Source organism: Durio zibethinus, chromosome 2 (assembly GCF_047325235.1).
Source record: "Durio zibethinus cultivar Kanyao isolate XHJ-2024 chromosome 2, ASM4732523v1, whole genome shotgun sequence".
NCBI lineage: Eukaryota > Viridiplantae > Streptophyta > Magnoliopsida > Malvales > Malvaceae > Durio > Durio zibethinus.
In genome coordinates, this window is record NC_143163.1 from 6,539,561 (window position 1) to 6,563,259 (window position 23,699).

At 32.2% G+C, this 23,699-nt stretch overlaps 3 protein-coding genes across 9 annotated transcripts; 1 reads left to right on the plus strand and 2 right to left on the minus strand.

Annotated features, from left to right (window-relative positions):
* Positions 1-3,776: 3,776 nt before the first annotated feature.
* On the minus strand, positions 3,777-8,646 carry LOC111309098 (putative protein phosphatase 2C 9). 2 transcript variants are annotated; one of them, XM_022907950.2, is made up of 6 exons: positions 8,213-8,646; positions 7,928-8,057; positions 5,738-5,977; positions 5,108-5,384; positions 4,389-4,543; positions 3,777-4,311 (listed from the first exon to the last, which is right to left on the minus strand). In XM_022907950.2, the coding sequence occupies exons 2-6, from the start codon at positions 7,964-7,966 to the stop codon at positions 4,171-4,173; spliced, it is 852 nt and encodes a 283-aa protein (XP_022763685.2). In that variant the 5' UTR covers positions 7,967-8,057; positions 8,213-8,646; the 3' UTR covers positions 3,777-4,170. The 2 variants fall into 2 exon arrangements, with proteins under 2 accessions (XP_022763685.2, XP_022763684.2); XM_022907949.2 differs by having other exon boundaries at positions 5,096-5,384; positions 8,213-8,374.
* Positions 8,647-10,217: 1,571 nt separating this feature from the next.
* On the plus strand, positions 10,218-14,626 carry LOC111309101 (tobamovirus multiplication protein 1-like). Of its 2 annotated transcripts, XR_016330261.1 has the most exons (12): positions 10,218-10,665; positions 11,482-11,572; positions 11,655-11,707; positions 12,287-12,379; positions 12,474-12,545; positions 12,665-12,737; positions 12,958-13,003; positions 13,084-13,147; positions 13,324-13,377; positions 13,463-13,540; positions 14,038-14,182; positions 14,266-14,626. XR_016330261.1 is itself a non-coding variant. In XM_022907954.2 (11 exons), the coding sequence occupies exons 1-11, from the start codon at positions 10,264-10,266 to the stop codon at positions 14,128-14,130; spliced, it is 1,119 nt and encodes a 372-aa protein (XP_022763689.2). In that variant the 5' UTR covers positions 10,218-10,263; the 3' UTR covers positions 14,131-14,626. The 2 variants fall into 2 exon arrangements, 1 of the variants encoding a protein (XP_022763689.2); XM_022907954.2 differs by having other exon boundaries at positions 14,038-14,626.
* Positions 14,627-14,737: 111 nt separating this feature from the next.
* LOC111309099 (Calmodulin-binding transcription activator protein with CG-1 and Ankyrin domain) lies at positions 14,738-23,488 on the minus strand. Of its 5 annotated transcripts, none has more exons than XM_022907953.2 (13): positions 23,284-23,488; positions 22,155-22,274; positions 21,701-21,816; positions 21,473-21,561; positions 20,713-20,755; positions 20,379-20,550; positions 20,127-20,243; positions 19,690-19,907; positions 18,597-19,124; positions 17,400-18,085; positions 16,591-17,134; positions 15,778-16,101; positions 14,738-15,201 (listed from the first exon to the last, which is right to left on the minus strand). In XM_022907953.2, exons 1-13 carry the CDS (start codon positions 23,321-23,323, stop codon positions 15,088-15,090), a joined length of 3,111 nt encoding a protein of 1,036 aa, XP_022763688.2. In that variant the 5' UTR covers positions 23,324-23,488; the 3' UTR covers positions 14,738-15,087. The 5 variants fall into 5 exon arrangements, with proteins under 5 accessions (XP_022763688.2, XP_022763687.2, XP_089604391.1 ...); XM_022907952.2 differs by having other exon boundaries at positions 19,690-19,967; XM_089748265.1 differs by having other exon boundaries at positions 19,690-19,997.
* Between the last annotated feature and the right edge of the window lie 211 nt (positions 23,489-23,699).

Sequence of the window (23,699 nt, forward strand, 5' to 3'; positions counted from 1 at the left end):
TAGGTACTGAAATTTAGTAGCGTGGCAGCTGTAGTCAAGGGCGGATGTACAATGGGGCCAATGGGGGCAATGGGGGCAGCTGCCCCCGCTGAGATCCTAGTATCTTTAAAAATTATTACAAAAATTTTTATAATTTTTAATTTTTTTATAATTTACTTTCATTAAAAATGAAAAAAATAAAACATATATGAAAGAATAAAATTATAATTACAATATAAATGATTTATTTTACAAAAATAATAAAGTTACATGTATAAATATAAATAAAATAAATATTTATAAATAATTTTTTACTCAAAAATCAACATTTCATTTAAAAAACATTAAAAATAAAATAAAAAGTGATTTTCTTTCTACTTCACCTATAATTTTTCCCTTAGTCCAAAGCTATAAAAATTACAATAAATAGAGAATAGAAGTAAAAAAATAACAAGAGGACAAAGAAAAGCCATAAACTAAATAAATATATTAAGGGGTGAACTTTTTTTTCTTCCATCAATATATTTAAGTAAGTAATTACTTTTTTTTAGATTTTTTCTTTGTATTTATTATCATTTGTTGATATGATAAAATATTTGTTTACCATATAAATTTTTTTTATATTGGTAAAATAATTTGATTTGGTGCTTAATATATAATTTATTTATATTTATATTTATATTATAAGTGGATTAAGATCGAAAAATATTGTATTTTTTTAAGTTAATCAATGAAATAATTAAATTTTAATGAAATTAATTTTTATATATAAAATTATATTATTTAATTAAAATTCAAAATACATAATAAAATATGCATGTTGATTTTGTTTGCATAATTACATTTTAATATCTAACACAAACTACAACATTATTTTCTTATTTTTTAGAAATTATATAAACTAAATTATCTAATTTAATTATATTTAAAGAAATATTTTATTAAAAGAAAGTCAATTTTGAATAAATCATTCAAAATCAATAATAGTGACACATAATATTTTATAAAAAAAATTCATATTTAATTAGATCAAGATGATTTTCATTGAATCAAAACTTATGAAAAAAAAAATTAAAAGAAAATTGAAGACAAAAAACGAAAAGATAGAAAATTGAAGGGGAACAATATGAAAAAAAAGGAAAATATCGTTTTTACAGTATACTTGATAGAAAATATGAATAAATGAAAAAAAAATAAGTTTTTCGTTCTTTGCGTTGTATGATTAAAAAAATGAGAAAATGGAATATAAAAATATACTATTTTACCATTATACATATTTTAAGTTGAGATAAAAAAAAATATAATATAAAAAATAGTGAATAATCTTATAAATAAACACACTCACATCTTTTTCGTTTTTTTCTTTTCCTATGTTTTTAATTTGAAGTGATTTATTTTTGTTAATAAGAGTAAAAATTGTAATTTATATGATAAAATTGTATTTTTTTTTATATCTTTGTCAGTTATAAATGTAAAATAAAATGATATCAAAGTAAAATTTACCAATAAAATAGTTAGTAACAGTTTTATAAAGGTATGGTGATTAGGGATGGCATCGGGTCGGGTTCGGGGTGGGTTTTGCTTGCCCCGAATCCGACCCGATTTTATGCTCATCAAACCCGACCCGACCCGACTCGAATTATTTTAATACCGAACCCGACCCGACAATATATAAAGCGTACCCGACCTGATCCGAAATTAATAAAATATTATTTTTTAAAATATAAAATATTATTTTTTAAATATAAATATTTAAAAATATCATTATATAAATATATATATAAATAATTAATTAATTAATTAAAAAATAATTTTTTAATAATGTCGGATCGAGTAGGGTCGGATTTTAGGCTACCCGAACCCGACTCGACCTCGACTATTACCTAAATTTACCCAACCCGACCCCAACTCAAAACCCGAAATTCAAAAAAAAACCCGACCCTATAAGGTCGGGTCGGGCTGAAACCCGTCGAGGACGGGCTTGATTGCCGTCCCTAATGGTGATAGCCAATAAACAAGTTAATAAAGCATAAATAACTTAATTGTTATTTAAATAGCGTTTGGTATATTCTGTAAAATCATTATGATAATATAATCACTTCAGTGATTTTATTATCAAAAGTGTTATTATCACTTATGATTTGAAATTACACTATTTAATTAACAATTATTAATGTTTAGTAATTAAATATCATTGTATTTATTATTATTAAAAATTAAATATTATTTTATTTATATGTACAAAAATTATTATTCTTATTGTAATAATTACATAAATTAATAATTTTAATATAATTTAAAGATAATAATTTATAAAATATTAATAATATTTTATTTATTTTATAATAAAATTTAATTTAATTATTAAATTAATAAATATATTTATTCATAAGTAAATTAATTTTTATAATAAAAATTATATAAAATATTTGAATTAGAAAATAAAATTAATCTATTAATTTCATAAAAATTATATTATATATAAAATATTTAAAAAAAAATTATTTTCGAATTTATTATAATAAATATTAGTTTTTAATTTTAAAATTTTATAATATAAAATAATTATAATTTTAAGCTTAAAATAAAATTTTATTTTAAATAGTAAATGAGTAATATTGATTATTATTAATTTTATATATTATTTTATTTCGATAATAAAATTTTTTCAATAATTATGATTTTAAAATTATTCCCCAAAATAACGATGTGATTACTTTCAATAATTTAATATGACCGTCACCTAAAATCATCTAGTGCTTGCTAATAGAAGCTGAGTCTCAAAGGAACCCGAGGAAGCCTCGGCCCCCCAAAATTTTGCAAATCCTTTAATGCGATGTTAGTGAGCTAGTCATAATAGTTTAAAAAATAGATAGCTTATAAGATTAAATCAGCAATTATTGGTAATAAATTTTTAGCTTTTTTAAATTTTTAAAATTTCATAATTTACTCTTTTCTCACTCTTTTATATGATAGCATGATATGTTTTTTCATATGAGAAGATATTTAAAACAATTACATAAGCAATTGTTTCTAGTACACTTCACTCCTTTTATATATATTATATTATATATGCTATAATTATTTTATATATTTAAATTTAATTAGCTCTCATATTAAAATAGTTATTTGTTAATTTTATTTTTAATTTAAGTTTAACAATTGTAATTTATAAAAAATTAAAATTACATTATTATTTGTTTATTTATTATATCTACAATCATTATTCACGCACTCTTAAAAATAATAAATTTATAATAAATATTAATCACATTCATATAAACTTAAAAAAAAAAAAACAAATTAACTCTATCATTTTCAACAAGATTACAACTTTTCAACCAATACCAAAGGTGTTTTTTTTTTGCTAGTACTTATCTTCTCATATGTTTGTAACTTTTTTCTTTTCTTTTTTTCTGTTTGATAAAACTTCAAATAAATTATGTTAATTCATCGAAATCTTCATTTTTTTTAAAGTGTATGTGTTTGACACATATGTAACAAACGTGAATATAAAGATTGAACAATCTAAAACTAATGAAAAACTTTTAAAATATTTGAATATTTTTGTTGAACACATAAAGTATGTGACAATAATTCTCAAATTTGAATAACATAATAAATAAATATATATAATTTTAATTGAACCCCTGAAAATCAGACATTAAGAATGATCTAATCACTGTGTAAATCCTTATGATTTTAAAACGATCATCGCATACCAAGCTCGTAGACACAATGATCTAATAACTATGTGTAAATCATTATGATTTAAAAATGATCATAGCATACCAAGCTTGTAGAGAGAATTTAAAGACCCATTTTCTTTTTCATATTATTAATAACCCAAAGAGAAGAAGCTGGTCCAACAGGTTCTAGCTTTTTCAACCAAATAATATACTTAATATTTTGCTACTACAGTGACTGCATGCAGCCATGCAGTTCTATAGAAATCCAGGTAATCTCAATGGCTTCGGAGCTGCAATTCAAATTATACAGAAAAATGATGGAACGAATCTACAAATTGAAGAAATCAAGCAAATATCAAGCCGCACGACCCTAAGTGCTAAAACTTCTAATTTTACACATTTTCACCATGATGCATTTCATGAGATTGCTACATGGTGTTTGCACATTGATTCGTACCTTATGCAATTGAGGAACTGTTCTTCCATAGCATTCAGTCTACATTTACCCCTTGAAACGAACTACAATACAGGAGATATCATCCTTACTCTCCCTGTTCAATGCCTCCACCACTAGCTGTTTAGCTGCCCTCTGCGGGTTCTTGGTCTTTTTTGCAATATCAACTGCTTCTTGATTGGACATGACCTGCATTAAATTGCATACAGCATGATGAAAAATAAACAACACATGAGAAATTATTGGTCTTCAGAGAAATGGATCACCTTCCATAATCCATCACTTGCAAGGATGAGAAGTTCAGTATCCGAGGCAATATCAGCATTTTGTATGTCAGGATCAGATCGGAGGTGTGATTTAAGGTTCTTGTCTCCAAAAGCACGAGAAACAGCAAGTTGACCGTTTACTCTTGCAACATCTCCTGGGAGAAAATGCAACCAAGATCAATTATCATGGAAAAGCTAATCTAGAATGGCAATAGTAAGTCATCATCATACAAGAGTTTAGTATTGATTAATTTGCCTTCAGAAGGATTTCATAAGAGCAGCAACTAGATTTGACAAGATGGAACAAAAGGAAAAGAAAAAGAACAAGCAAACACAAACAAACAGAAAAAAGAAAGAAAAAAGGCAGTAACTAAGTCTAACAAATAAAGAGAGAGATTGTTTTTGTATTTTGCTATTGTCCCTTGTTTTCAGTTCATTTTATTTTTTGTTTTTCACTTACTATTGAAAAAAGCAAATAGCAAAAGCATCAATCAAACAGAATGTAGGTCTAAGTATTTGTCATGCATATACGCAAACCTGGCATGACTTTGAGAAATATATCTCCAACTCTCCATGTAGTTGTCATATGCATACGCATGGACAGCCAAGGAATTTGTAAGTCTCCCCAAAGTAAACTTTTTTACTTTCATTCAGTAATTAAAAAAACAATTTCCTTAAAGAGAAGATTAGACATAAGCACAGTGTACTTGTCAAATAACCTGGCATGTTTGAGACAAAGCCACCTCTGTTCTCAATGCTTCCCCGCTCTGTGTTGGGCTCATGATCAATACTCATCTGTATGGCTTGCCCTTTCTTTGAGAGAACAGCACGTGAATCTCCAATATTGGCTACCCATAATTTCTGCCCATCTATCAAAATTGCAGTGACAGCAGTGGATCCCCCTCGTCCCAAGTCAGGATTGTGTGAGAGAATTGCCTGGTCTGTCTTCTCATAAGCTTTTGAGATGGACCTGATTGTATCAGTCCAAAACTCCTCCTGCAATTTATTATAACACAAGGTAATTATATATTCTAACAACTAATAAATGTAGCCAGAGATTTGTAATCATAACAATCATTTCAAGGGCAACTAAGATTTCTTCCTTTGCCTTTGATTTTAGTTCATTATCACTGGAATTGGAAAAGGCATGTTATTCTCTACCCAACATTCCCACCATCCAATCACCTGAGCTAACCTTATGCGGCTATCACCATAGGATTGCTAGATCAACAAAGACACTCTTTCAACTGCAGTATAGAACTGACAAGAATGATTCCTTTTGACTGTGGTAACCAATTTGCCTCCTAGCCCTTGTGGATTATTCATATTTGATTGATCAAATAACTTACATCCTTTAAGATATTGGAAAACAAATGCTTTTGCAAATAGGCAGGTACACTATCTCCCAGATGGCCATCATATATAGCAAAAAGTCCAAGTTCATGTCCTTGAAGTTGAGCAAACTTTGCAACATGATAATCCTCCATTGGATGATTTGCTTTTCCTTTAACTAGGGTGAAGCCATACTTGACAGGGCCTTGCTGGCTTCTGCCCTTTCCAGAGCTACATGAAGAACGTCCTCCAACAACCTAAAAAGAAGAAGAATAATAACTTTTAGAATAGTTCAGAAAATTGGAATCAGGAGAAGAAACTTTTAACTGAATCCCAAAAACATGAACCAGGAAAATCAGGAAGAGCACTTATCTCAGGGTAAACCTATTAGATTCCTTTAGCTGTTATCAAAAACTAGGATTGGAAAATCAGTCCAGATGCTTTTATGATTTTTTTTTTTTTTTGAAAAAAAATCCTACCAAAGCTAAAAGAACAATAAGTTTGTTAGTAAATGCAAGTAGGGGGGGCATAAGTCGGTGCCAACCAAAAAAGCTGACCGAAACCGACTGTATTTGGTTTATTCGGAACGGTTAATTTTGGTTTCAAGTTTAATCGGCTAGGCTAAACAGTTTGTTGGGTTATTCCAGTTGGTTTTCAGTGTCCAAATTCGATAACCTAACCGAACTTTATTTATATATTATTTTTATAATTTATATTTAAATAAATGAAATATGTATTTTTTATTCTTCATTTTAACTCTAATACCCATTACCCAATATATGAACAAAATCCTTCACCCTTTCACTCTTATTCTTCATTTTAATTCCTAATTCTTAATTCTTATTCTTATTTCATCTGCAGTCTGATCTCCTTTTTTTTTCCCTCTTCTCAATTTCACCCTTTCACCACACAGGCAGCAGCACTCCCTCAGCCTCGCTCTTCAATTTTCAGTCTTCTTGGGCAGACTGAGCACAGGCTGTAGCAGCAGCCAAGGTCTCTTTTTCACCCCTCTCTTCATTCTTCTTCTTTTTCAAAATTATTATTTACTGAAAGTTTGTGGTTGTATTTTAGTTTCTGTCAAAATGTTTTTTGCTTCCATCAAAATCGCAGATTGGAATATTCTGGCATTTAAGAACAAAATTATTGGTTTCATTTTGGTATTTTGATAGAGAGGGTAGACAAAAGAAAAGATAGGTGAAAATGTAATATGTTGCTGCTGCAAATGACATTGCAATTCTGTATTTTGATGAATATGTAAGTTTGTGGGATTGTCTTTTAAATATTTATGTTGAACTCAAATGTAAAATGCTGGTAAAGATAGGTAACCAATTGAACTTAGTAAGTTTCAGTCACTTCCGTTTATCTTCTTATAGTCAGTTGGTTTCGGTTATTTTTTAAAGTAATTTGGTTAATTAGGTTATTGAATTTTTCTCACCAAACTGACAGAACACTCGGCCCTAAATGTAACAGTATTCACACAATGCAAGAACAAAATTATTGATATTCTTCAATGCCTTTTAACAAATCCAACCCAAATAATAAAAAGAATACAAATCCTAACTTGAGTAAAACAGGTAATAAGAACCCTAAATGAATAGAAAAACCAGTATGGTATATTTTCCATATTTTGCATATGATATTAGAATAAATAATACGCTAAAGAAAAATGCATTAAAGCTGTGTCAAATTTATTAATCAGTGTTCTCACTAAAGGTATCCCGATTTGAATAATACGTAAAAGAAAAAGTTCTTAGTTCTCCTTTTTCTCATTTAATGATTCTTCAATCTCACTGTTCCAATGCACTGAATCATCTAAGCCAAATATTGTTAATAGTCCACAGATTTGCTTTACCAAAGAAATTAGCACAATTTCCCACGAAGCATGCATACAGACATTTTTTATTTTAAAGTTACAGTTTGAAATTTCACATAGCTTATTCTCTTTTTTCATTTCTCCCTTGTTCACTACTGGAAAACTTTGGTGTCGAACGCACTTGAAGTAAAAGAAACACAAATCTGCTAAACTAGATCATGCCCTTGCGAAATTTAACTAAATCACCAACCAAAGATATCCAAGCATATATAAACATGGTATGAATCAACTTGGAAACTGATTATAGATTTAGAAAATAAAAATATAAAAGTGAAATTGAGAACTACAAATAAAATAAAATAAAAATTGCCAAAGAGAGTGGAGATAGGCTGACCTGAGAATAAACAGAGTTGAAGCAACATAGGTTATCCATATAATTCAACCGTCTCCAGACTTCTCACCTCCTTTTGCTAGCACTCAACATCTAAAAGAAAGCAAACTTTTTTTTCCAAGTATTCCTCAACCTGCATAATCAAAGAAATAAAGAAAGAAAACAATCTCGATCATCAAACCAGGCAAAACCCCCAAGTAAAAAACAACCTTAAAACCGCCATAAAACTCGTGCAAACAAAAAATCAACACAAAATCATGAAAAGCGTATCTCAAAATTTTTCCTTACCGATCCACCAAAACACCCAATTCCCAAGAAACTTAAGAAAACAAAAAGCCACAGCTGTATAAGACTTGAATCGCCTAATTCTTTGATTCACATTAAAAGGCAAGAGCTTGCCCTTGTTGACTTTTCGCTTTGCCTGTATTTGGTTTTTTCCTCTTTGTTTACTGACTACTACTAGGAAAGGCAATAATTTTTTTTATCTTTATAGTTTATTGTTTATTGTTTTAATGTTATTCCAAGATTATTACTGCCAAATAAACAAAACTGCTGTTCCTTTTCTTCTTTTTTTTTTTTAATTTTTATAGATTTGATAAGTTTCACTTTTCTAAATCTCCATTAAATCGGTGCTTGAAAAACTGGTATTTGGAATTTTTGGATCAGTCACCTGTGGGTTAAGTGGTTAGTAGTGGGGTTGCGGACCCCTTCATTGAAAAGTCAGCCCATTTTTTCAACCGGCAACCAGCTTTATTTAATTCCATTTATTAATCTTTAATTAATATGATGATTATTAGTATTTTATTATTATAGGGATTGATTTGGGTCTCCAGTTTCAAATTTAGGCTTTCATTTTTCAACCCTAAGCCCAACCCAAAATTCAAAACTTACCGCGAACTAGCTTTATAATCAAATTGGAAAAATAACTAACAGAATTAATCTTTTGCTCAAAACAATTCTTAAAAGAAGAATTTTCCATCGGATACATTATATTTAAATTCTCCAAAATCACTTTTTTTTTTTTTTGCCTTACATATATGCTAAGAGATCATGGGGTATGGTAATGCTAACTTAATCATCATTTAAATCCGATTCATTGGCATCTATCATTGCTTGAGAAAATCTTTTAAATCATCATCGATTTATCCACATAATGCTATCTACTTTTTTATTTAACGAAAAGGGATAGTTAAATTCAATTCTTTGAGTGTGGAATACATATATAAGATTTAAAGACTCGAATGTATAATAAAATTATTAATAATTAAATTTTTATTATTAAAATTAATAATTTAATATTTTATTAACAAATCACATAATTATTATTAAATATATATTATATTATTTCAGTTGATTCATATAACCTATTTCTAAGAAGTAATATTAAGACATTCAACAAATTTAAAATTTAAATATCAAAATATATACTATTTTTTTATCTTTAAACTATGATTTTTTTTTTTATAAAAGAAATAAATAAAGTACATAAAAGTATGAAATTGCATATAATAGTATTAATTACCACCTATCATTTTAATTTTTTATTTTTGTAATTTGGCTATAAATAGACAAGGAAAAAGATGTAAGCCAGCATCTGTCTTGTCTATATCAACATTAAACCAATTGGTGTTGATGGGTTAAGTAATAAATAAAACCGAAAGATACTTAGATTATGTCGCCAACCCAAATTTGTTGTTATTTGTAAACATATTTGAATTTTATTTATACAGTTTTTTTTTTTTTTTTGAGAGACATTCAATAAATTTAATAATCAAATCTTAACCTTTATAATATTTTTTTAATATTTAAATTACAAGGTTTTCTTTATTAAAAGAATTTTATTTATTATCTTATGAAGAGCAACGAGTAAGAAGCTAACATAGCCTAATAAAAATCACATTAATCCTCAAAATTTGATGATATACAGACTTAAACGTCGCCCTCTGGTCGTCCCTGTCTAATGAATGTTTCAGTCAAACGATCGCGATGAATTTAAAGATCAACAATTCTCATATCATTTTTTAAATAATTGATTAATTTCTTTTCTCTTGGAACATAAAGGAGTAGGGATTTGAACTTGAAATTTCTATAATCTTAAACGAGAGTAACAACTTTTGATTCAAACCTGAATTGTCAAAAATTATTAATAAATAAATAAATTTAACTTTAAGCAATACTTTTATTTAATATTTTGCTATGTGGAGAGCTTCATTTTAGGGAAGAACAACATATGATATACGAAGTCAAGTCAACCCAGAAAACAGCAATAACCGGTTAGCTTCAGCATCGATGTAATCACACATTGTAAGTTGTAACCATTAACAAAGCAAAAGCAAAGTATGTCTGTTGCGAAATCAACGAATATGCCACCAACTATGCACACGTGGCATGTTCCTTCTTTCTATGTGTCTTCCTTTCTCTCCACGTGTCCCTACCCTCCACCCCCTTCTCATTCCTCTTTTCTCTCTGTCAATTACAGTTTTATCTGTAATTGTTTCCTATGGATTCTTTTCTCTTTTTTTGATGATCATTTGCAATTGGTTATTTGTTTTGATTGTATCATAGTTTGCATGCAGAGTGCAATGGTGAGAGCAAAAGGTTTTGTTTTAACGGAGAAAATATTGTTGAAAGATGGAGGAATGTTTGATTGGTGGGATGAGATTGATGAATCAGAGGAATGGCAGAGATTCATTTTCTATTTCTTATCTGCTTCCTATGCTTTTGTTTCCTTTGTTGCCCTGGTAATTTCTTTCTTGATTCTTCCCTTTCCTTTTACTCAGAAGCATTTTCATGTTTAATTGTTATAAACCTTTGTTTCCAATGGGAAAAATAAATGGAATTGGAAGGAAACAATGTGATCAAATGAAAATTTGAAAGCTTGAATCTTCACTTGCATGCATGTGATATGTTCAGTAATCTTGCGTGAATCCTTGCTGCATTATTGGTTCACAATCAAATAGTCAAGATTTTCTTTCTTTTTTGTATCGTTGATTGTTTTAAATTCAGCAGAAGGGAGTGATTTCACTCAGGACTGAAAGGTTAATTTGTTTGAAAGAATATAATGGTTTTTATGACGAACGTGTTATTGAATTTTCATTTTTGATTGGCGATTCTGCGATCAGATACCTATGTATGTTGCTTCAAGAATGCTCATTGCATTACCCTGAAAAATTAACTTTTGCCACTGTTGCCTTTAGGCAACAATTAAGAGTGCTATTCTTTAGCCTTGTAGGGGAGATTTTCTTCCAAAGTAATTGCCTCGTATTTCTATACTGAATAGATTATCAACAAAGAAGAGTACTTGTTCTTTCTATCAAAAAGTGAAATTGGAAGAGGGATTCTAGAACTACTCGGTGCCGTAGTGTTAGTCCATATTTGTTTGTTTGCAATTGTAATCTCATTGAATTGCTGTCACGATTGTGTCTGTAATGTGCTAGTAAGATTCATGTAAATCCCAACACTGCTATTTTCCCTCAACTTTAATGTTATCTGTCCTAAGTCATGATCACACAATACAAGATCATGCTTTCTAATGGCATTAATGCTTCAAATTTTAGGTGCAACTATGCCGAATTCAATTGAGAGTGCCAGAGTATGGGTGGACAACACAAAAGGTTTTCCACTTGATGAACTTTATTGTGAATGGATGTAAGGGTTGTGTATTATCTGCATTAGTTCTGCCAGCAGCTGTTTTATAACATTGCTAAAAAATTGCGCTAAATTTTAACAGTGAGGGCCGTTCTCTTCGGTTTCTACAAGAGTGTGTTTCTTGTTAAATCCAAGGTATGCATCGATGTTTAGAGTCAATGCTCCAGTTTTTATGTTGTTACTTCTGGTGAAAGAGCATTTGATGCATCTATATGAGTTTTTGTTATTCTGAGACTCTTTTGATTTCTGATACTGCAAAATAAGAAAACAGATGGATGGCCATGTCAACTTAGACCTTCATAACATTGATTGCCAAGTTGGGTCTTTGGCTGTAATGTTTGGATGTAAAATGAAATATATATATATATATATATATATATGTGTGTGTGTGTGTGTGTGTGTGTGTGTGATGTCAGAAAGTTCATATTGTTTAAATTCCAATTTCAACATTAGGAAATTGAGTAGAGTGGTTGATTATTGGACGTAATAAAGGCAAGACAAAAGATAGTTGGAAACCTATTAGTTTGTGATCTGTTGCTAACCCTTGCGATTTTCTCCATTTTCTCTGTATGTGTTCTCTCTTTGGAAGCAGACCTCTGTTTATAATCCCGGACACCTATGGCAATAGTTGTTATACATCAATATCTTTAGTGGCTCTATATATTATCTTACTTGTGTTCTGCTTCACCGCCTCAAAATAACATTATGGTACAGGCGCTTGAAATGTTGCTTCTGGATCTTCCTGGTCTTTTATTTTTTTCAACATATACGTTGCTTGTCCTTTTTTGGGCAGAGATATATCACCAGGTAGACAACCATCCCTTGCTACAAAGTCATTTTACATGTTTAATCTCTATAGTACATTGATGCTCATGGATTCTTCTCTCTTTTTATTGCTTAGGCAAGAAGTCTTCCCATTAATAAACTTAGGCCTGCATACTATAGCATCAATGGATTTATATATTTTGCTCAGGTAAAAGTAACAATTTAATTGCACATCAGCAATAACTACACCTAAGAAGGAAATGATGGTTTTTCTGATTTCACTTAGTAAAATTATCTAAGCAGCCTATCTGTTTCCTATGCTTACAGGCATGCATATGGATTTCTGTAAGATTAAGTCAGAGCCGGCTTGCGGTGGAACTTGCTAGACTCTTCATTTCAGGTAAGTTTTTCTGCTTTGAATCTGTTCATTTGCCCCATTAAATTTGTATTAAACTGACAAGAATTGAACTGAAATAATTTTGAATTTTTCAATGCTATATCGTGGTTTGAGTAATCCTTTTATAAAGTTAACGAAAGAATAGCTTCCTAGGAAGCAATGGACATATCTGGTGACTGAAAAGCTACTGCACTGGTGTGTATCTTTTCCTTTTCATTTGCAGTTATTTCATTCTGTGCGGCGCTAGGATTCATGATATATGGTGGGAGGTAAGAGTTGACGTCAACCCTATCAAAGATTTCAGGTTTTGTTGCTTCTCTATTCACTTCTCAATTGTTTTTGTCGATAGGTTGTTCTTCATGTTGAGACGTTTCCCTATTGAATCTAGAGGTCGTCAGAAAAAGCTGTTTGAGGTTTGTTAATTTGTAATATTAAAGAATTTAGCATTGTCAAAGGTGCCTTGTGAATGAAAAGAAAGATGTTAACTTTGATATCCTCTCTACTGTTTTCCCTGTGTTATCCTCTTACGATGTGGTTTTAGGAGCATGCAAGGAGTCTAGCACTAACAGTGACCTTACTTCAATGGCAGGTTGGTTTTGTAACAGGGATCTGCTGTGCTTGTTTCTTGCTAAGATGCTTTGTGGTAAGCCTAGTTTGATTTAAAGCAAATACTACATAAACTTCTCTATATGTAACAAAAATCATTTCTATGTGGTTTTGTTTTACAGATGACACTCTCGGCCTTTGACAAGAATGCTGATCTCAATGTTCTAGATCATCCAATCCTAAATCTTATCTATTACATGGTACATTTGATTTCTGGAGTGTGCTACTCGTTCATTCATGCTATAATTAGATGGAATTCCAGTCATGTTAGACCGGTTTGTTTGCTTAAGACTCGATATAGTTTGATGCATTATGAATTTCATCACGATATTATGATAACTAGAGCGCATGAACAACCAAGCAGAAGCAGCTGAACATCTAAAAGTAAATTCATTTGATTAACACAAAAAATTCTACTCTGGGCAAAAGCACATGATTTGGGAGCTGGGATTTTGTTGTCCTTCCTCTTCGACAAACACTTCAGGTTAATAGATATTGATGTGCTAATGTTCAGTTCAGGATCACAGTAAATCTAGATAGCAGCGTACCGGATAAGTGAAAGCATGTTGCAAAATTTTTATGAATATTTGCCAGTTTATTCTAGGAGCTTACCCTTTTGCCTTCCTAATTGAGCCATGCATTCTGAAGGTATTTACGCTGGTTTTTTCATTTTTCTTCTTGTGGGTGGGTGTGACAGTTAGTAGAAATTCTTCCATCAGCTTTGGTGCTGTTCATCCTTCGAAAATTGCCTCCAAAGCGCGTTTCTGATCAGTACCACCCCATTAATTGAAGAGATGAATGCATTAGTACCTGCAACTTCAAGATTAAATGCTCTGGAAAATGTAAGAGCTGCTTGATCCATGGTCTAGATTTCCTCACTGTCACACAACTTCTCATGTATATTCACCCTACTTTTTCTCAACAGATATCCACTTCGTCAACTTTTTGCTACTATAATTCAAAAGTAGCAAGAGAATTTAACATGTATTGTCTTCGCAAGTGATAACATGCAGCGGGGGAATGCTTTTCAATTACTGGTTTCATTAGCACAAAAAATTACTAAAAGAGAGAGAGAGAGAGAGAGAGAGAGAGAGAGAGAGAGAGAGAGAATTGCCATTGCCAATAGGCAACCGAATTTTCAAGAAACTAAGCAGGGACCTCTATTTTATTTTGATATGTTTGCGAAGACCTCAATTTTGCTTTTGATGGATTACTGATGAACATACCCTGTTTATTTTAAGTTTATCAAATTAATCGATGAACGAGGGATTTAAATTTTCATAGAATGAACTGGTTTGTTCTATACTTCTAGATACAAATTCCTTCAGGAAACCCTTCATTTCCAATCTACTTGCTTTTCATTTGTTAATGAAACAAAAAAAAAAATTGAACAGAAATGAAACACACAAGGAATCAATATGTTCACATTCCATGAAATATCAGAACCACAATAATTAGCCCTACTAACAAAGTAAACTCCAAGCCACTCATCCTCCCTCTCAACAGATTTTACAAATAAATCTCCCACACACTCAGCAACCAATAAATACTGCTCCAACCCTTCAGTATTAAAAACTATTAACCTGGAAAGTAAAACTGCTTTTCTATGTTACCTAGAAACAAGCAGAGTAGTACATTAGACCCTAAGATTGTTAGATATATTATATTTACAGACAGAATGAAGTTAACACCTTCATAATGCTGCAAAGAAGCTGCCTGTCTATGTACAGTTTGGACATGCAGGAGCCTAATCAAATGCAATAGACATGAAAGTGTCGTCATCCAAAAGAGAGTCAATGTCGATAAGGTCTTCATCACCATCAGTCACTTCTTCTGTACTGTTCATAACCATATTGCAAGCCTGTAGAAGAATATCTCTAAACAATTCAGTCCTATAATAAAATATCAAGTTAAAAATAGTTGTTGAATACAAATTTTATTCTTAAGAAATTTGTTGGAACTGACTATAATAAGCACATTTTCACAATCAGAATTATGGCATATGCGCTATCAGTGTGTCTTCACAAAACTAAAACGAACAGAGAGAGAAAAGATGTAGAGACAAACAGATGGAGAGCTCAAAAAAATTACAAAATAACTTTAGGTCTTCATAATTCTGACATACAATCTCAAGAATTTAAAAATTGGTCTCATAAGAGTAGGAATAATCTTAATAATCAAAGAAAAGAGAGCTCAAACCAGGCAGATGATTGGCCTTAAGCAACACAAAGGTCTCTGAATAACCAAACAAAAGCTTATCCAGAATAAAGTTGGCCTTGGCCAGCTACCGTCCAGATGAAGCAATAGTAAACGACAAAAACTAGGAAAGTTCAAGGTGCAAAGCCACTATCTGTCATGGCTATCTAACTTCATTAAAGCCTGCCGAATTGTCAACTTTACTAAAGTAGAAATTTATGTCAAACAAAACAACAAATACCTTGTTTTCACGAATCCCTTGAACCAACGTCAGCAGCCTCCGATATTGACCTCGTCCTTCAGGATTCTGAGCCATCGACTTTACCCTAGTAAGTGCCTTCTGCAGCCTTTCTTCGGTTTGTTTTCTTCCCTCTTTAAGAAAATCATAATCATCCTCTTTCGAAGGCATGCACTGTGGATCAGGTTCCTTGGTAATTGCATCCCGTCGAAATCCTCGCAAACCACTCCCTTTACGTCTCCACCGTAAAATAACTTTCTCCAGAATTCCCACTGACCAGATGATTGTTCTATACTGTTTCCTCACCTGGTGTCCTCTAACATGGGCCTTCACACCATAATATTCAATTTCAATTTCAATTTCAAGATTTTATAGTTTGGAGGCAAATAATAGATCAACAAATCCAGAAACTAACATTGTTAAACTTTATGATAAAAAGTCAATTCATTTTCCCCCCATTTTTTTTATACATAAATACAGAATACAGTAAACATTGATACAATACAAGAAAGGACAAAAGTCGGGGCAGTAGGAGCCAACAGAAATCAAATGGTCAAAACACCTAAATACAAAAGACCCAAATCCCTTTATGTTCTTCTCTAAAATAAGTCAAGTCGAAAAATTGCCTATGAAACACATCATGCATCAAAAAGTCATCAATTAAGGTTGCCATAGAGAGGATGGCATACCATTCAGCATAAAGCAAACACATAGAGACAATCAGATTAAGACATAGCCCTTTTCCACGAAAAAGTTAAGAGAAGAAACATAGACCAAGAAACTAAAACATCAGCGAAGACAAAAGCAGCAATGAACCTGGATTTTAACAATTCTCTGCCGGATCAATAAGAATTCTTTTCTTTTCTTCCAACCACGAAACTTTTTCTGGATTTGTGTTGCAGCAGCATGGGCTACCCCATCACTTTGCAATGGCCTGCGTGCCTTAGCAGTTAGAAATGAAATAGCATGCTCATCAGACACACCATCACCAGACTCACTCAATTGTTTCCGCTGGAAGGACTGCATCCTGAACATTTGATATATACGATCAGCAGCTTGTGTGGCATTACATACAGCAGTAATTGAGTCCTTCAGTGACAGCGTGTCTTGCACATCACTATCACTCACAGGAGTTGCTATTCGCTCTGAAACTGTTTGTACAGCTTCCTTTTGATCATTCATTGTGAGAGAAGACAGGTAACTAGTCAAGGAAGATTCTGCAAGGAAACCAGAGATTCCTTTGTGTCCATTACCAGAAGCCAAGTCTGCAGGAGTTCTGCCCAAAGGAAATTCTGGAGATGGGTCCGTAAGTACTCCTGGTGCAGCTCCCAGGGAGACTAGAATGGCAACTATTTGCTCTCTGAATTTTGCAAAAGAGATTCAGATGCACAACAAAAGCACTATAAGTTTGGCTTCTAATACTGCATTTATTTTATCAAAAGCCAAGAAACTAATGCAATTACACCTAGATGTTGTTAAATGATTTCATAAACAAAGTACATATTCAAATTACTGCCAGTTCAGTCAGAAAATTGTCAGATTATAAATTGAAGGCTCTAGGTGTAACACAAAAATGAAGCCTGCATATAACACAAAGGAGTAAGAGTAAGTTTAGAGGCCCTTGCCTGCCACAGAAAGCAGCCCAGTGCAGTGCAGTCCATCCATTCACATCACGAAAATTTATACTAACTCCAGCATTAACAGTAGGCTTTATTGCCCAATCATACCCAAGTGCAGCCGCTAAGTGTAGTACACCTTGGCCCTTCTCATCTAATATATTTGGCCCTTTACCATCTTCCATGATTTTGTGAAGAAGCCATGAGTACAACTTCTCTTTCATCAATTTCTGAAGGAGGCACTCCTTTTCTTTATGTTGAGACAAATCCTTGTCGGATGAGGGGTCTACAATCTGGTGGCATTCCTCCTCTTTCATTGATATAATTTTAGTAAGTAAGTCTCGTTTCTCCCCTACAACTTCAAAATGACAATTAGGAGGACTGAAAGATTTCAGAGAAAGTAACACATCAAATTGCAGCAGCATTTCTCTTGAAGTAACACCATAAATATCCGAAACATTTATGTCTTTAGCAAATCCTGCTCGGAAGTCAAATTCTCGGACTTCACTACAAGCTAACCTGTTGGAGCATGTAACATAAAATGGAACTTGCCCAACACAGTGAGGTGGAACATGGCAAGAAAGAATACCATTCGCAATAACCTCAGCTGGAACCTCAACTTCACCAAACATACATGACCAGTTATATTTTGCTACTTCCTCTTGACTCCTCAAAAATGTTCCAATAATCAGCACCTGTTTCATGATGCAGAACATAAGAAGGGGAAAAAGTCCATTTTTACAAACTTGGCATCTGTCAAATAAGAATGGACATCACAAGAAATTGAACCCATGCTGAATAGACATTTAAAGAGGGGGGAGGGCTGTTGCATGACTTTCAACAATACTTACAGCGGGAAGGATAATGTAATTGTTTGATGTGTGTGTGTGTGTGTGTGCACATATGTGTACAACAATTAAATTTAAGTGAAAGAGAACAAAAAGATTATTAAATGAAAGCATTGAGACTTGCAAGTAATTAACACGATAAGGCTAAGCACACATCAAAGTCCCAGAAAAAAGTAATGTGAATAAGATAAAGTTGAACAATGCACAAGTAATACAAACATGACAAAATTAACTATTTTTCAGTAAGAAATCTGGTGAGAGAAAAGGCTAAGATAATAAGCAAGTAGTTGATTAAAATCTTCATTTTGCTAGTTGCTATAGAAACTTAACTTCTCTGATACAATAAAAACTTTAATACCTCAGTTTCCAAGTCTATGTAAGCCCACTTCGGTGAAAAGTCCAATATGCTGAAAAGTTGGTCTTGGGAGAGAGAGGGGCTCAAAGAGGCATCCTCAGATACATTTCCACACTCAACAGTGCTCCAGGCAATACCAGATGAGGACTGCATCTGCAGATCATCTACTTCTCCAAGTTCTTTAGTAATCCACCTCGAAAAACTGTCAACTTTTTTCAAGCTTTCTTCTCCATCAAGTAATGATTTTTTCAGAGAGAAAGAATAGTTGACATTTCCATCCAAATGCATATCATTCTCAGGATATGTTTTCATGACAGAATTAGAATCTTCATTGATAAGCGGCATTTGAAGGGTTTTATACACAGGCTGCTCATTTAGAACATCATGACCAGTAAATTCCTCAAGAGCATTTGGTAAATGAAAATCATGAGTCTTTTGCTCAAATAACCTAGTATCATATGGCAATTCAAAATTTGATGATGGATCCATGGGCCATTTGGGCAACTCTGAGGAATTGTCAGCCAAAGGAACCTGAAAGATGTACTTGAATTAGAACATCTATATATCATGAATTTTGAGAAAAGATCCAAATAAGTTTAAACATCAAAAGTACAGAAAGTGCAAACAAATCAGTGGAGAAGTTTGGTGAAAAAAGTGGATATTTTGTGACTACATACTCTGGTTATTACTTAAAATCAATCCTTTTGACGTTACACAAGTCAGTAAGAAACTGAAACCTGACAGTTTTCCTTAACTGTCTAATTTTAATAAACTCTCACACATTTCAATGCTGTATGCTCAATAAAGGATGAAAGTTAAAAGAATACCGACTTCTTGCATTAAAACAAAATTAGATAAAACATTTTGCATTAGTGATGAGATCAAGATACCACATTAAGACATTAAAAATTCCAGCGTCTAGGCTTACACAATTTCTACATAAACTGATAGATTATATACAAAAAAACTTGATTACAAAAAGCAGTATGATATAAATTTAAATATTAGTTTTTAAGTCTCAATCTCAGAATTTTGACCATGAGATGCAAACTAAATGATTTATAACTAAGGTATAAAATGCAACTACCAAGAATACCTGCCAATTTGATTGTGTTGGCAGAGGATTTCCAAACTCCTCACCAGCACTCTCTCTAGTTAATTGCTTGCCTTTCATCATGTTCTCTTGTTGCAGGCTGATGCTCATAGTATCAGGTTGAGTAGCAGTCATTGATGCATGAGAAGATGCAGCTGCATATACAGGCATATATTGCTCCAAGCCTTGTTCCCAAGATGCCAAATCAAGTGTTCTTTGAGCTTCAGTCATGCAAGTGCCGTAATTAATATCCCCAGGTCTATCTCCGTGGAGATGTGAAACTTCATTTAATCCAGGAATTAATGAGACACCTTCATGATCATATTATAAGAGTTTCAAGTTTCCATCTGGCTCAAATGCAAAATCATGCCAAAGCTTGATGCATAAAGCAATTAACAGAAGCTAGCTGATGAAAACGAAGTCATAAAAGACAATGCTACCTTGAAAGGGATGTGGAGGATAAGGACTCAAGAAGCCAGGATCCAGCTTGTCTATCACAGTAGCATTTCCTATTTGGAGCGATGTACGGAATCTCGAACTTGCCTGGTGACTATCCTCTGCATGATATCTCATATAAGTTGCAATGGAAAGTTGTACACAGGATGAAGGAGGAAAAAAAGGCAACTTAACCACCATTACATATATTGTCAGAAGGATATGAATATGAACAAAAATACAGGGGAAAAAAATACCAGAATCAGCATCTTCACATAAGGATGTTAAAGTGCTGGTTGGGCTAGCCGAATCTGCATTTCCAGAAGGTGCTTTTGTATGACTAACAGAATAGCTAGAAGTTGAAGGACTGCTTGTTTGGGAATTTGACACATCACTGGTCTCTTTTATGCCTCCAATTGTTCTACTACCCTGAGAAAAGAAAACAATATGGTCCAAAGTCGGAAAACTTTAATATGTGGAAAGATAGACCATTCAAACAACCTAAACAGTGGCCTAGTCAATCAAAATCATACTGTCAAATAATTAACAACTTTGTGATAATTAATCAGAATTAATAGAAGTAAGCAGTACCTTAACTTCCAAGTAGTGCACAAAAACTATATGCATCAAATCCCTACAATATTAACAAAATCATTCAAACCAAAATCAACAAAGCTTAGAGACCAGAAATTTAAGTATATAATTCCAAATACTTCACAAATCCAAAACAAAAAAGATCTACTATTATTCAAAAACCATGGGACTTTAGACAAATCAGACCCCCAATGAAGTCATAGCCCCAGGAGGCTTCCAAACATCACAGAACTAAGAGTGAACTCAGAGTACAGTAATATTATTAGCAAAAAAAGAATTGTTTATAAATTTTTCTAGCCCTAAAAATGCTAATATATGCAATTTAAATATTGCTGTCTCAACTTTCTTTGTAAGTCAATGTAAGAGAAGATGATGTAACATTCTATGTGACAGAAACTCTAAACAAAATGAATTATAACATATCTGTTACATTGCACAAATTCCCAGATTAACAACCAGTAGAGGCTTCTTAGAAAGCCTAACATTACATGGGCCACAAAGCCCAAGCATGAACAAATTTTTGAACACTGTTAACTGTGATACGACTATATGCCCCCATGGCTGATTGCTGAGATGCATAAAAATACCTTTCAAAGCATTATGGCATTAGCACACAGCTTCCAAACAAATGTAAATGTAATTAACTGGAATAAAGAAATAAAAAATAAAGAAAATATAATACAACTTTAGGGACATGACAACATCCTAGAATGCCTATAATTAACCACAAAACATATATATATATATAAACCCATACTCTTCAAGCATCCAATAGCTGCGCCTCTGAAAGTTTTCATTCTCTTCTCCATGGGCATAGTAGCAGTGCAACATATCAATGCTTCCAACCTAAAATTGCTTTAAAAAAGTTACTCTTAGGCAAAATTTCCAATCCAGGAGTATGATTAACTAAATAAAGACTTCCTGAATGGGTAAAATTACATAACAAGAACAAAAAATCTTCGTCTTCTATGGCTGCATTACTTACCTTCAGCTTCTCATGAGCTTCCTTCACAGTCTTTCCATCTTTTTTCTTCCTCCAATTATGTCCATCCTTCCTAAAGTATCTTAACACCTTTCGATCAAAAAGAAAAAGTGAACCACCTGGCAAGTTTAAATTCATGTCAATCTATTTGGTTGTCTAACCCTAAAATCAACCATAACTTCATCAAATAATCCTTCACAATGATAAAATCCATGTTGCATATTTTGCTTAAAGAATTTTCACTAGCTTTAATGATTGAATAAAACGAGGTTTTTAGGAATATAAAGTATATGAAAGCGAAATATAAAATAAAATAAAATAAGGAAAACCCATAGCTAACAACAGAAAAACATTAATCTACTTCCAAAATGATTATTTCTGCAATGCTTTTATCAAGCACTCGGTAATCATAATATAGTCATGTATCCAACTCTGTGATGTTTTTCAATGTTCATACTTGGAGGTCTGTTTGGAGACTCTGATGCAATATGAAACTTCTGATAATTACGAAGAATTTCACAAATTTCAGCAGGTCGTAACCATCTATGCTGGGCTTCTAATAATATCTGTTCAATATCTGCAAATAAGAAAACAAAATATAATTAACAATATTGGCACAACCAAACATATGAAATAGAGGAATAAAACCATGACTTGCATCATCAAAAGAAAATCAATTCATCAATTTAGATTTCACACTTCACGCATGCCCAAGAGAGGGAGAGGCCTATTTTAGCAAAAAGCTTCATTCATAAAATCTTTAAATAACATTCTTGACCTATATTTCTCTCTCAAAAGTTAAGGTCTGGTAATGAATGAAAAGAATTATCTAACTCAAATCATGCACCAATTCTGCGTAATACAAAAACATAAATCATATTGATAATTTTTGGTTGGAACATTCTCAGTGCCTTAAAGAGAGATAAAACTGCAACTGTCCATAATGCAAAAAGCTTCTGCTCTACATAACATAGATGCAAACTTAATTTTCTGCTTTTTATAGAAGATTATCAAGCATCAACTGAACTGCCATATAAATTACCTGAAATGATCCAGAACCATAGTACATTCTCGTATTCACTTAGCCTAATTGAAAGAGTTGTTTAGTATTATCTCTTCAAAGTCTTTTAATGTTATATAAAGTTATCTTACTTCAAAATCAACTTTATTGCTATGAAGATACTTTCCAGACTTCAATGCGAGCAGGAGAAAGCTAAAAATCATCGTTGATTCTATAATTGGACAATCAAACCCTAATTCCTGGAATTTCCCAGACAAAACTAAGTTCTATAATGCTATCAATTTATCAATTCCTCCCACCCAGCCTCAGTAATTGAATCAAGTTATATCTCTAAACCTAACTCCATTTTCTCAAGAGAAAGCCCCGTCAATTTTCACTAAAAAAACACAATTCTACCACGGATCAATATAAAAATAATAATAATAATAATAACAATAATAGAACTACGCGCAAATTTCAGATTAAAAACGCGTTCAAAGAGTAAGCGAATCAAAACAAAAATATATACATATATATATATATCAAATTTTAAAAGTAGGTGAAAAGGACTGATAGAAAAATTGACCTAATCGGGGAGCCAAACTGTAGGAGGCTCGATCCGCCATGAGTAGAACACTGAAAAGATCGATCGATTTGAATTTTTTTTTTTTTGAATTTATTTGTTTGTGTTGAGCTAAGCAAAGGATACACGAAGGCTGAAAGAAGATTTTTCGTATCGTTGACTGTTACACTTTTTTTTTTCTTTTTTATTCTTGAGTCTATTTTCCTTTTTAGTAGTAGTAGTAGTATATTTTTATTTATGGTTGTGCTTGTATGCGGAGCTGAGGAGACTTTTCGAAATCGAAAATGTGCAAACGATTTTTGGGCGTATTTCATATTTTCCTATGTGAATGTCGAAAGGCCGAGGAAAGTGCAGGAGTCGGCGAATAGTAGCAACTTAATTTTACCAATTGGTGGGCGACATCTGGCGCCACCTTAAAC